The sequence below is a fragment of the Pygoscelis adeliae genome, unplaced genomic scaffold (genome assembly GCF_000699105.1).
Source record: "Pygoscelis adeliae isolate BGI_AS28 unplaced genomic scaffold, ASM69910v1 Scaffold197, whole genome shotgun sequence".
NCBI lineage: Eukaryota > Metazoa > Chordata > Aves > Sphenisciformes > Spheniscidae > Pygoscelis > Pygoscelis adeliae.
In genome coordinates this window covers 2,802,559-2,813,498 of record NW_008825105.1, presented here as the reverse complement: position 1 = coordinate 2,813,498, position 10,940 = coordinate 2,802,559, and the positions used below count along the sequence as shown (strand labels likewise).

The following is a 10,940-nucleotide window of genomic DNA, read 5'->3' as shown; positions in this document are numbered from 1 at the left end:
CGAAATCCCCTCCCTGACTCAAACAGCAGCTTCCTCTTCTGGGATTTAAATGAAGAGCTTCCCCTCGCAGGGGGAGCGTGGGCCGCGCCTGTTGGAAAGGTTCCAGCCCTGCTTGATTTTGGGATCAGCTGCACCCAAAGGCGGCGAGCGGAGATCTAGCCCGCTTGCAGCCCTCCGGGGTTATGCCCGTTCCTTGCCTGCAGAAACCTCTTCCTCTGCAAACTCCTCGGGTATATCCAAAAAAAATAAAACACCCGATCGCCGGGAGCTTGCGCTGGTCTTAGGTTTATGGTTGGACTCGATCTTAAAGGTCTTTTCCAACCTAAATGATTCTACGGTGCTCTCCGCGCTGGCTTTGTCCGCAAACTGCCCGGGGCAGAGGCAGGCAGCGGAGGGGCCGAGGTTACTCCTCGGCCAGCCCAGGTCTCTCTCCCCAGCTCAGAGGGTCGTAGGACGCGTTTAAGGACGCATTTTCTTCTATTGACACAATTCCCTACATCGAGGCTTGCGGGAGTCTTTGGAAGAGCAAAGACCTTGCTCGGCCTGAGCGGAGATTCAGGAGACAGCTCCCAGCCCCTCCAAGACACACGCCGAGAGCTCAGAGGCTACAACTTACCTCGCTCACAGCCTTCCTCAGCGCCGTTTTTGGACAATCACTGCACTTTCGGTCAATTCAACAAATCTCCTGAACTTCCTTAATCCTTACATCTGCAAAACATCCCACCCTCTGCCAGCCACTGGCCCCAGGGACTGAAAGAGAGAAGAGTGCTTTTTTTTTTTTTAAAAAGAAAATTTTTCATTTGTTTTTATTTGAACCCAGTATTTACATCCAAGTCTAGCTCAGCCCCCAACAAGTGCTGGTTGGTTTCGGTGGAGGGAGCGCTTTTGCTCTGCTCCACCGCGCCGAGTCTGCCAAGGAAGTTTGCTCGAGAGCGGAGTGTGATGAAGAGATGGGAGAATTACTGTCGGAGCCAGCCCGGGCGCTCGCTCCAGCGTCAGGAACCGGTCACCGCTCCAGACACCGAGCCCAGGACAGCCTGGGCTTGCTTTGACGGGGCTTTATTGCTTCTGTGCGTATGCTGCCCACTTGTCCCTTACCTGGAGGGGTGGGCAGGAAAGGGGAGTTTTTGGACCATTCCTAGAGGGAGAGGGCAGGAAGTGCCTCTCCAAAAATATTTTGCGCTTCCAGAGACTGCTGGAATCTCTGTGGCTCCACCTCTACTGCAGAAGACTGGCAGGTCTTGGAAATCTTAGCCATGAAGCAATAAATACTAGAAGACACAACCTGCCATCTCCTCCAGACAGAGGGAGTCAATGCCCAAGGCAAGGAGCAGGGAAGTTGCTGCTCGGAGTCCGGGAAAACAGCAGAGCCTCCAGGAGAAGGCAGCAGCCAAGTGTCTTTGACATCCCTCCTTGGAGAGAAGAGCCCTTGGAACAGGGTCACTCCGGTAGCCCAACGCCGCCGGCATCAGCTCTCACCGCCTGCGCGGTGCACACGCTGGCCACTGGTCTCAGCCACCTTCCCTCGCTCGTGTACCGCACTTCTTCTGCGCGCCAGCTGGCCCGGTTCCTGCAGCTCCCGACAGCCCCGCAGAGAACAGGCTCGGGCTGCCTGCCCTCCCTGCCCGGGAGGCTCTGCAGGGTCTCAGCACCCATTCTCAGACACGGCTGCGCCAAGTGTTACAGGTTCATGCTGGATCGCTGCTGCGGCCATGCTGATGGCTTCCTCCAGGCTCTGCTGCTCTTCTAACTAGTGGAGGAGAGAGACAACACTGTCCTCCCAAAAGGCGGGCTCAGGAGGTGCGGGCTTGCTCAGGGCAGCCCCCAGCAGGATCGAGGTACGAGGGACTGGCAGCGGGTGACACAGGGAGAAAGCGGCAGGACAAAGCAGAGAGAGAGACGGCTACGCTGGGGAAAGGCTGTTTACAAAGGAGCATTCTGCAATCCAAGGAGCACGTCCCTGCTCTCCTCTATACACAGGGCGTCTGGGAATTAAGGAGCAAGCACCCTGGGCAAGAGGAGATGCAGCAGAGCAAGAGCGTAAGTGCTGAAGCCAGCAGGTGGATGGGGGAACGAAGGGGAGCTGTGCGGTACCTGCACTGCGATGTGGGTGCCGTTGGCGGTAGCCAGCAATGCCACCTGCTGATGACGGAGGGACGCGATGGCCGATTCTTCAGACATGACTGCCCCAGAAGTGACTATGGTAACCTAGGAAAAGTTAAGATAAAAACCAATCACGTTTTAAAAGAAAATGCAATTCCCTTCTAGCAGGCTGTTTCTCCGCAGGGGAAAGGGAAGGTCCCAGTTTTGTCTGTACCGGCTGCGTCTCGGTGCCGTCCGCGTTGGCCACAGTCACGGTGTGCGTGTCACCACCCGCCAGCTCTTCCTCAGGCACGGCGAGGGCACCGCTCTGCGTCACCATGCTGATTGCACTGCCCAGGGCCTGCAGGTCTTCCTGCGACAAACTGACCTGGGCGGGATAACAGCAGATGCTCTCAGCCAGGACGGCTCCTCAGGAAGCCTTACGCAACTCCTGAGTTTAGCAACGCAAAGGTCTCAGTAAGGATGAAATATTCTCCTCTCCTCTGCATGCAAGACCTAGGGCACAGAGAACTCCAAGGACTTTGCCCAGGGTCACGGACAGAATCGATAGAGAACTCACGGGCCTCAGGTCTCCAGCCCTCCCCTTCTACCACACCTCCCCTTCCCGTTTAGCATCTTCTCTCCAGGCTTTGAAGAGACAGCTCGTGCATCGCTGCAGCAGGGAGCAGCACAAGCGTTACTCGTGGCAGCTGTTTCCTTTGCCCCGTGCCACTAGAAGGGAGTTTTTCCCAGTCAGCACACAGGCAGCTGGTGGAGGGAAGTACAAGAAAAGCACTGCCGTACACAAACTATGAAAAAACAATCTCCAAATCCAGCCTGTGTCAGCAGAGATTGGGAGCTGCCTCTCGACAGCTGTGCGGGAGGCGAGGGCGCCCAGGCACTGCACGCAAGCCTGGGCAAACGCCTGCAAGACCCCGTCCAGCAAGAAGGCGAGTTGGGGACCAGAGGTCCATTCTTTACCCTCCACATCAAGACGGCAGCAGTGGGTTAAGGCTGTAAGGAGGGAGCCCTCATGACAGACAGAGCCCATGAAGCCCCAGGGTCTGTTTTATGCTGAAAAAAGCCTTAAAGAGAACACCAAGGCTGGGTAGAGGCAGAATCTTACTCAGTTAACTGCTGTCCCCTACATGCTGGAGGCTGTCAGTGTCCGTACCTGCTCTGTCCCATCCTGAGAGATAAGTGAGACCTGTGTAGGCATACCATCGTCGTTTTCTTCTTCCTCCTCCTCTTCCTCCACCTCTGACAGGAAAGCGATATGCTGGCTTTTCAGGGGGGAACCTCTGTCAGCAGCAGCAGCTGAGTCACGGAAGGGGAAGAGCAAAAGGGGTGAGAGAAGCACTAATCAGAGTGTGAAAGCACACGCCTGACCCCGGGACCTGCCTGTTGCCTGAAGGGCCAAGCACAGAAGAGCACAAGATCATGATGACAACAGCCCAGCACTGGCCTGGGGAGAAGGGTCTTTACCTCTCCCTGTACTACAGAACGGGCAGGAGCCCATTCCCAACCCGTGACACACAGCGAGGACCATGGGGAGCCCTTTTCTCTCGTCTGTGACACAGATCTGGGTTTGCTGGGGGATGCAGGAGGCCGCAGCACAGACCTGGGTCTGGGAGAGGGGAGCGGCCGCAGGCTCTTGCTGTCACCTCTCTCCCCATTGCCAGGCGGCCTGACCCAAGCCTGCCGCAGGTGACGGCAGAGCGGTCGCTCACCCTCTAGCTGCTGCTGTTCGTAGAGGGCCTGTTCGCTCTCCTCCGTGGCCTCCAGCTCGCCGTGGCTGCTGCGCTTGTGCATGGCCAGCGTGGAGGTCTGGCGGTAGGTCTTCCCACAGCTGTTGCAGGTGTAGGGCTTGCAGTGCGTGTGGACCACGTGGTGCTTGTAGAGGCTGGAGTACTCCGTGAAGCGCTTTCCACAGCCCGGCACAGTGCACATGTACGGCTTCTCTCCTAAGGCAGAGGCCACAGAGCAGAGCTTAACCCACTCACCCTCCTCATGCTTGGAGAAGGGATTCCCCATCAAGAGGGAATAGCTGGAGACAGACCACTGGAACAGGTGGAACAATAATCAGCCCAATAAAGCAATTCCTATTTCCTTTAACTCGCTGGCTACTCCCAGATCTACCCCCCTGCAATGCCTGGCCTGGAAATGACCATTTCGGTCCTGCAGATTTCCCTGCTGCCACAAGCTGTCAGTGCAGCCAGCTGACTGGGGCGGAGCTGTCTGCGTTTCACCCTCTCCTCCTCTTACCTGTGTGGATTCTCATGTGGTTCTTGTAATTGGTGGCACTGGTGAAGCCCCTTCCGCAGTTGGGCTCCGGACACATGTACGGCCGCTCGCCTGTGTGCGTTCGGATGTGAACCTTGCGGATGTTGGATGTGGTAAAAGAGCGGCCACAGCCCACAAAGGGGCACTTGAAGGGACGCTCACCTGCATTGAGAGAGTAACGCGGATGAGAGTCCTGCTACAATGCAGACACCTGTACCCCTTCACTCCTCCACAGTATCACACCACCGAGACCTCAGATCAGACCCAACTGCTGGCACACTTCCTCTAGCGACATTGGCGTCCCTACCCCTTTTGCTCTGCTGTTCGTAACCGAGTCGAGAATCCCTAGTATACTTCTACTACCCATCTACTTCTGGCTGAAGACAACTTCAGTTCTACCTTGCTTCACCCAAGATACAAAAAGGCACGTCCTGGACGAAGGCTGAAGCAGTACTTTATCTTGGAGACCCTTTCAATGGGGGGCTCAGTTCTTCTCCCGTACTGCTCACCTGTGTGTGTCCGGATGTGTTTCTGTAGATCCCCAGAGGTTTTGAAGGCTTTGCTACACACGTCTTCTGGACACTTGTACGGTTTCTCACCAGTATGTGTTCTCACATGGCTCTTCAGCCCGTACCCTGTCCAGGAAAGAAACTACAATTACATTTTATAACGAGAAGGAAATAATACGGCAAGCTGTGGACCACCTCTCAGTTCATGCATGTTTGAATGTCTGTCCTGTGTCTGCAAAGCTGAAGGGGAATAAATATCCAAACAGCCTCGCAACACCACTGACAACTCAGCTTCTTTCTAGAACTCCTTTAATCTGTCCATAATCAATCAAGTCCCGGGCAGTCTCCCATGCTGCAATTCCTTCTCAGAAGGCTTTAAAAGCTATGCTCATTGTGCTCTGCTGGAAAAAAGCCAGGGCTGATACTCAAGAGTGGTTTGACTGGAGAGAAAACAAAATTTGCTCGAAAGAGAAATTATTACCTGTAGCAAATGCTTTTCCACAGCTTGGGAAGTCGCACGTATATGGCCGGTCACCTGTGTGAGCACGTTCATGTACCTGGAAAAGAAAGAACAGGACCCTAAAGTGAGGTCCGAGACAAGGAGGAAGGAAAACAGTGTGGAGAAATCTAGCTGGTGGAGAGAATCTGAAGTTGTCTGTTGGATTTCACCTTGGCCAATTAAGACATCTGGATCTCTCAGGGAGCCAAGCACACAACTCAGCCTTTTGTATAGCAGCATTCTGATCTAGCACTATAACACAGGGATTCGTCTGGTCTGCACATTGCGTGATTGCATGTTACCTGCTTTACCTTTAGATGGTGGGCGGTGGTATAGAGGCGGCCACAGCCTTTGTACCCACAACGGAAAGCTCTACTGCCGACCTGCTGCCCCTTCTCATTGCTGTGCACTTCCTCCTCCTGCAAATCCTGCCGAGACACGCATGGAAATTAGTTTAGTGAGCCACTACAGCAGGCTTGGCAAAGCCCACACAGATCATTTCCTTCCTTGCCATACATATGCACTCCTTCAGTTATCCTCACAAAAACGTGTTCCTACAAACACAACTTGTGCACGTATGGTAAAACCCAGGTGACAGGGCAGGGGTCTAAGAACCAGCCCATTCCCACCTCCCGGCTCACTGGGTGTTCTCAGACACGTAACTCGCCTCTCTGTGCTTCACTTAGCTCATTTGTAAAACCTGCAGCTAATATATTTGCTAACCTTGCAGAAAAACCACAAAGCTTTTTTAATTACTAGCTGGCAAAGCGCTCTGCGTCAAGAGGAGTTCGGCCCAGATTCAGAAATGCATCACTGAAAAATTCAGACCTGTGAAGGGACGTCGCTGGAATCCTCACTCTTCATATGGCAGTTGTCTGTCACTCCCTCCTCTTCCTCGTCAGATACCTACAAGCAAAGAGGTATGGGTACTGTTCATACCTCCCTGTACAGTGTGGAACAGGTGAGCAACCCAAGCAGGAAGGCATTCACATCAGCAGTGCCACCCCACTCTTCTCCAGAGAGCTAGGGGAGGCTGGTCCTACCACAGCAGAAAGGTCTCCATCTGCAAATCTTAATGCTGCCCGGCTGAGCACCGTATCACACACTCCTGGTAGCCCCTTCTCACACAACACCGTGAAGATGGGAGAAAATGGCAGCACCCAAGACATTCAGATGGAGCACTGCAGTGACAACACGTTAGGATCTGAAGCCTGTTTTTTGAGGCCTTTGTCGACATGGGGAACAGTGGCCAGAACTTAGCCACTCCTGACATGTAAAAGGTTAGTCTTGGTCTGCTGCCTGAATCATCTGTGGAAGAGAATATCATACCCAGGTGGCATTATGAGAAACCTAGCAAACAGAAGGAAAACACCTTCAAGGAGGCACATATAAAGCAAGAAAAAAAAAAAAATCCAAGCTGTATCACAGCAGCTCTCTGCTCTTCCCCAATCTGTGCCTGCAGCAGGTTAAGGGTGGTAGGCCCAGCACTCTGTAGGAACTAGCTAGACGGTCCAGCAGGAAACTGCCCCGTTCTAGGTCCTTAACTGTCAGCCACCTGTCAGTGGTGGCCCTCTCACGGGAGCCCTGTTCAGTTTCTCTTCTCAAAGCTGGCACTGCTGAAAAACAAATATACAGAAGTACTAACGAAGGGAGGACACTTAAACCCCAGGCCAAACGTGGACTACTACACCAGCCCCTCAATGCTGCTGGCAGACCATGAAAGCAGCGTTGATTCCTCACCTTACTCGTGTACTGCTTTAATGCATCAATGGTCTCGACATCAAAGGCATCATCTTCCTCCTCTCCAGCCAACTCCTCTAGCCCAGTTTCTGCCTGCACTTCCAGGATGGTGCTGCCAGGTGGCACGATGACAGGACGATGTATGTAGGCAGTGGAGCCATCCTCCAGCTGGACGGCCTCGAAGGTGCTGGGGTCATAGCTTTCTGCAAGGGGAAACCGATAAAATCAAATGTAAAAGAGCTGCTGAGTGTGAGGCACTCTTCATCTCCCTGGGCTACCTACAGCCTTGGAAATCTGTGACACTTAGCAGCTTCTACTCCAGCTGCCAAGGGAAGAACAGGGAACACGCTTTACCTTTAGGTGTGTTGTGTATGTAGGCCATACTGCCATCTTCCAACACTACTGGTTGACCATCTTCAAAAGCCACAGACTCTAAAAGAAAAGAAAAAAATCCACACACCTTCTTGGAAGACTCAGTGAGTTTCAAGCAACCTTTTAAGAACAGAAAAGGGAGGTGGCGTACAATGAGCTTGGGAGGGCGAGGGGAGGACTGCCCAGAGCAACGGAGTTCATTCTGCCTGCCCTTTCACACCTTATGGTGGCTGGGGAGGACTCCTCTATGCCGCTCTGGTGCCTGCCACATGAAATGAATTCCCATCACCTCTCAGATTAATTAATGTCGCCTCATTTCAGAGGTGACATTGGCTGACAGGTCAATGACCAAGGTGGCATTGCTTCCAACAATCCCCACCCTCCCCCCTCCAAACACCTATTCCAGAAGTAATATATTATCTCATAGTTCAGAGGAAATTCCTGTCCAACTGCTCCCACATGAAACAAACTCTGTTTGGGCTCTGTAGTTGGCACAAACACAGCACACAGCTTGCTGGTCTTGCTTGCAGACTAGTGATCTGTCAGACTGACAACTGTGAGAGAGCCCACAGGTGAAACAACACTTAAACATTTGCTTACACCACCAGCAAATTTGCCTTCTTGTCAGATTGCTAAAAACTTTGCAGGAAATCACATGTTCTATGTCCTTGCTCATTCAGCCTCAAAACCACAGGCAAGAAAAAAAACCCTACGCCTATATGGACTTCTTAAAACTAGAGCTAATAGAGGAGCCCGATTGTTGGAACACAGACAACTGCAGTTACGTCTACAACGTCCTTCTAAAAAGAAAGAGGTGAACTTATGGTCCTCACCTTTCTGAACCGTCACCTGATGGATATAAGCTGTGGTCCCATCTTCAAGTTCAATGACTTGCCCTTCAATCAGTTTTTCACCTGAAACAGTTAAAAAATTGTCATCAGCACGGCCTGCAGAGTCCAGTCTTTCTGGTCCCACAAGCTCTCCCCTTTGCCACATCTTCTCAAGGAAACCAGTCCCACAGAAGACAGCAAAACTGTTACTTATAAGCTGTTATTTATCAAGCTTTCCCCTGAATAGCCATAGAGGCACTTAACTTCCCAGAAATGCTGGAGCCTCCCTTTCCTAGACAGGAGGATACAAGACAAAGAACCTCAGTCATCACTTGTTTACAAGCTGCCTTCACAGCCCTATAAGCCAAGAAGCAGAAAGAATGATGTGTGCTAAGCGTTTTGGATCTGAAGTAGAAAGCAATTACACTTGTGCTGGAGAAAAGTTCAACTAGGAGCTTTTAACGGCATCAGCAGGGGCCTGAAGATTTATTTTCTTCCACTTTGGTGGAGGATCAGCTCTTGGGAAAAAAAAATTACAGGACTTAAGGGGACCTAAAGTGTTGCTACCCTTGATGGATTGTAAAGACTGGACTCTTAAAATAGTGTAACTCTTGAGTAACCCTATAATAATGTTTTAGTTACCAAATTATTTGATGCAGAGAGGACGTTGCTCTATCCCACTTGAACATGAGGAATCCAGGTTGCTTTCACCTGGTGCACTACGTTTGTGGGGGTCACAAAACCTCGTGGTTTTCAAGATGGTCCAATTCCACACACGTAATAAACTTGCAGTGAGTTCACACAGAAAAGAAAGCAAGAGAGCAATCCCCAGGACATGAAGCCTCGCAACTCAACCGTCCTGTTCCGCAGGCTGGGAAACGGCGTGCTCCTTTTCTCAGGAACAGTGGGTGGTGAAAGGAGCAGCACCTCACAAACACCAAAATAAGGGCAGGTGTTGAATTTGGCACCGATATCGCTTCAGTTAACCAACGCTGAGCTCAGCACCCCTTTGAGTGAGCAAATCACTACTGTGAACCAAATTCTATGCATCTCAGTGAAGTAAAACATCCTGCTTAGCTTCAGGGGAGGTTTTGGTTGAAGAGTCCTGCAGGCCATAGAGCAAACTCCGTTTCCCCAGTAACCCCGGAGAGAACAGGGCTCACTCTAGTCTGAACAGAACCTTCATTTTCTACAGCAACAGCTCTCCCATCTCCAAAGCTTTATTTCCAAACCAGAGGCATGTTATGTTTCTGCTGCGTCACTCTTCTGTGCAAATCTAACAGATAGTTGCTATCTTCCTGTACAAAGCGACCATACAAGATGTATGACAGTTCGTGTGCCATGAGGGCGCTTTTGATAAGTCTGACTTTAATTCCACAGGGTCAATCAAGAGACTTTTAGACTTCCCAGCCCAAAGAAACCGTTACCTTTGACAGCCTGCTGAATGTAGGCTGTCGTCCCGTCACTAAGGGTCACTGCTTGCAAGCCCAAGCTCTCCATCCTGCCCCGATGACTGGTCCTCAGACATGAATTTCACTTTACTCAGCGTGCTCGCAGAGAGCACCGGGACCCTGAGCAAGAGGTTTGTGGAACAGCAAGTTGTCTTCTTCGTTGCAAGCCTTAAATAAAAAGAACAACTCAAATTTTCTTTTCTCCCAACATACGGTATACTCACTTTTGCACATTAAGAAAGGCTTGAATGGCAAACTGTTTTGGTGATTACAAAGGATTAAGCTGGACAAAAGATGCACCCTTCCCATACCAATGGCAGGCAGGGCTAACAACCTATTCGACAGACAAATATAAGATAAAGCTTATCGAGCCAGTGAACTGACAGACTCTTTTTAGAGGTAGTGTAAATGCCACATTCAAGCCCTTCCCATCCTCCAAACGATCTGCAGGAAAGGTTTCCGAGTACTTTAAAGTCTGAACCTACAGGCTGAGGGTGTCCTGTACTGCAAGAGACAGGGGCAGGATGATGAGCTTTGTCCCTGGAAGCATCCTCATTCTCTCCTCCCTTTCCTGTCTAATTCCTGGCCTTCTGAGGAACGGAATTTCAGGCTGTAAGCAGATTATGTTAAAACATCCACGCCCCCACGAGAACATTTTGCTAAAGAGGCACTCTGCCAATAGATTATGTTTAAAAGCAGCTGCAGTGGATCCTTCACGCGTAATCTCTGAAATAGCCTAATATTTTATCATTTTGATGTCCAGGAACAAGTCTGACCGCTCTGTCTGTCACTGCAGCACCCAGGGGTGCAGCCAGGCTTTGTGCCACGCTTCGTGCCCTCTAACCCAAGCGCTCCCTACGCCCGACAGACAGCTCCTCTCCAGCTGCAGCAGATTCTGCCTGCTTTTAGGGCTGACACCTCCCGAGAGGCATCGCAGCTCGTTGCCCAGCGAAGGCTCCATCCCAGCAGGGTCGCTGGGGCATCGCTGGGGAATCGAGGCCCCTTTGAGCTGCTATGGCTGCCATGCAAACCGACGGCAGCGCTGCTGGAGGGGACGCGACCCCCTGGAAGGGATGGGGCAGGTGCTCCCCGAGGAAAGCCAGGTGTAGGCTGCGGTGTGAAGCCACCCGGGGGGTGACAGGGGACGTGCCTCCCGGGTCAGGGCGGGCCGGGG

The 10,940-nt window shown here is 51.9% G+C and overlaps 2 protein-coding genes across 2 annotated transcripts in view; one reads left to right on the top strand and one right to left on the bottom strand.

Moving 5' to 3' along the window:
• Positions 1-1,513: 1,513 nt before the first annotated feature.
• ZNF76 (zinc finger protein 76) lies at positions 1,514-9,904 on the bottom strand. Its single transcript, XM_009327415.1, has 14 exons — positions 9,743-9,904; positions 8,319-8,399; positions 7,468-7,545; positions 7,114-7,316; positions 6,202-6,279; positions 5,685-5,801; positions 5,356-5,431; positions 4,875-5,000; positions 4,348-4,527; positions 3,813-4,046; positions 3,257-3,399; positions 2,318-2,470; positions 2,095-2,208; positions 1,514-1,750 (listed from the first exon to the last, which is right to left on the bottom strand). Exons 1-14 carry the CDS (start codon positions 9,813-9,815, stop codon positions 1,646-1,648), a joined length of 1,761 nt encoding a protein of 586 aa, XP_009325690.1. The 5' UTR covers positions 9,816-9,904; the 3' UTR covers positions 1,514-1,645.
• A 547-nt stretch (positions 9,905-10,451) lies between these two features.
• RPL10A (ribosomal protein L10a) overlaps positions 10,452-10,940 on the top strand; it is a 5,357-nt gene continuing 4,868 nt past the window's right edge. Inside the window, 1 exon segment of the mRNA XM_009327473.1 lies at positions 10,452-10,485. Coding sequence (XP_009325748.1) covers positions 10,452-10,485 — 34 coding nt within the window.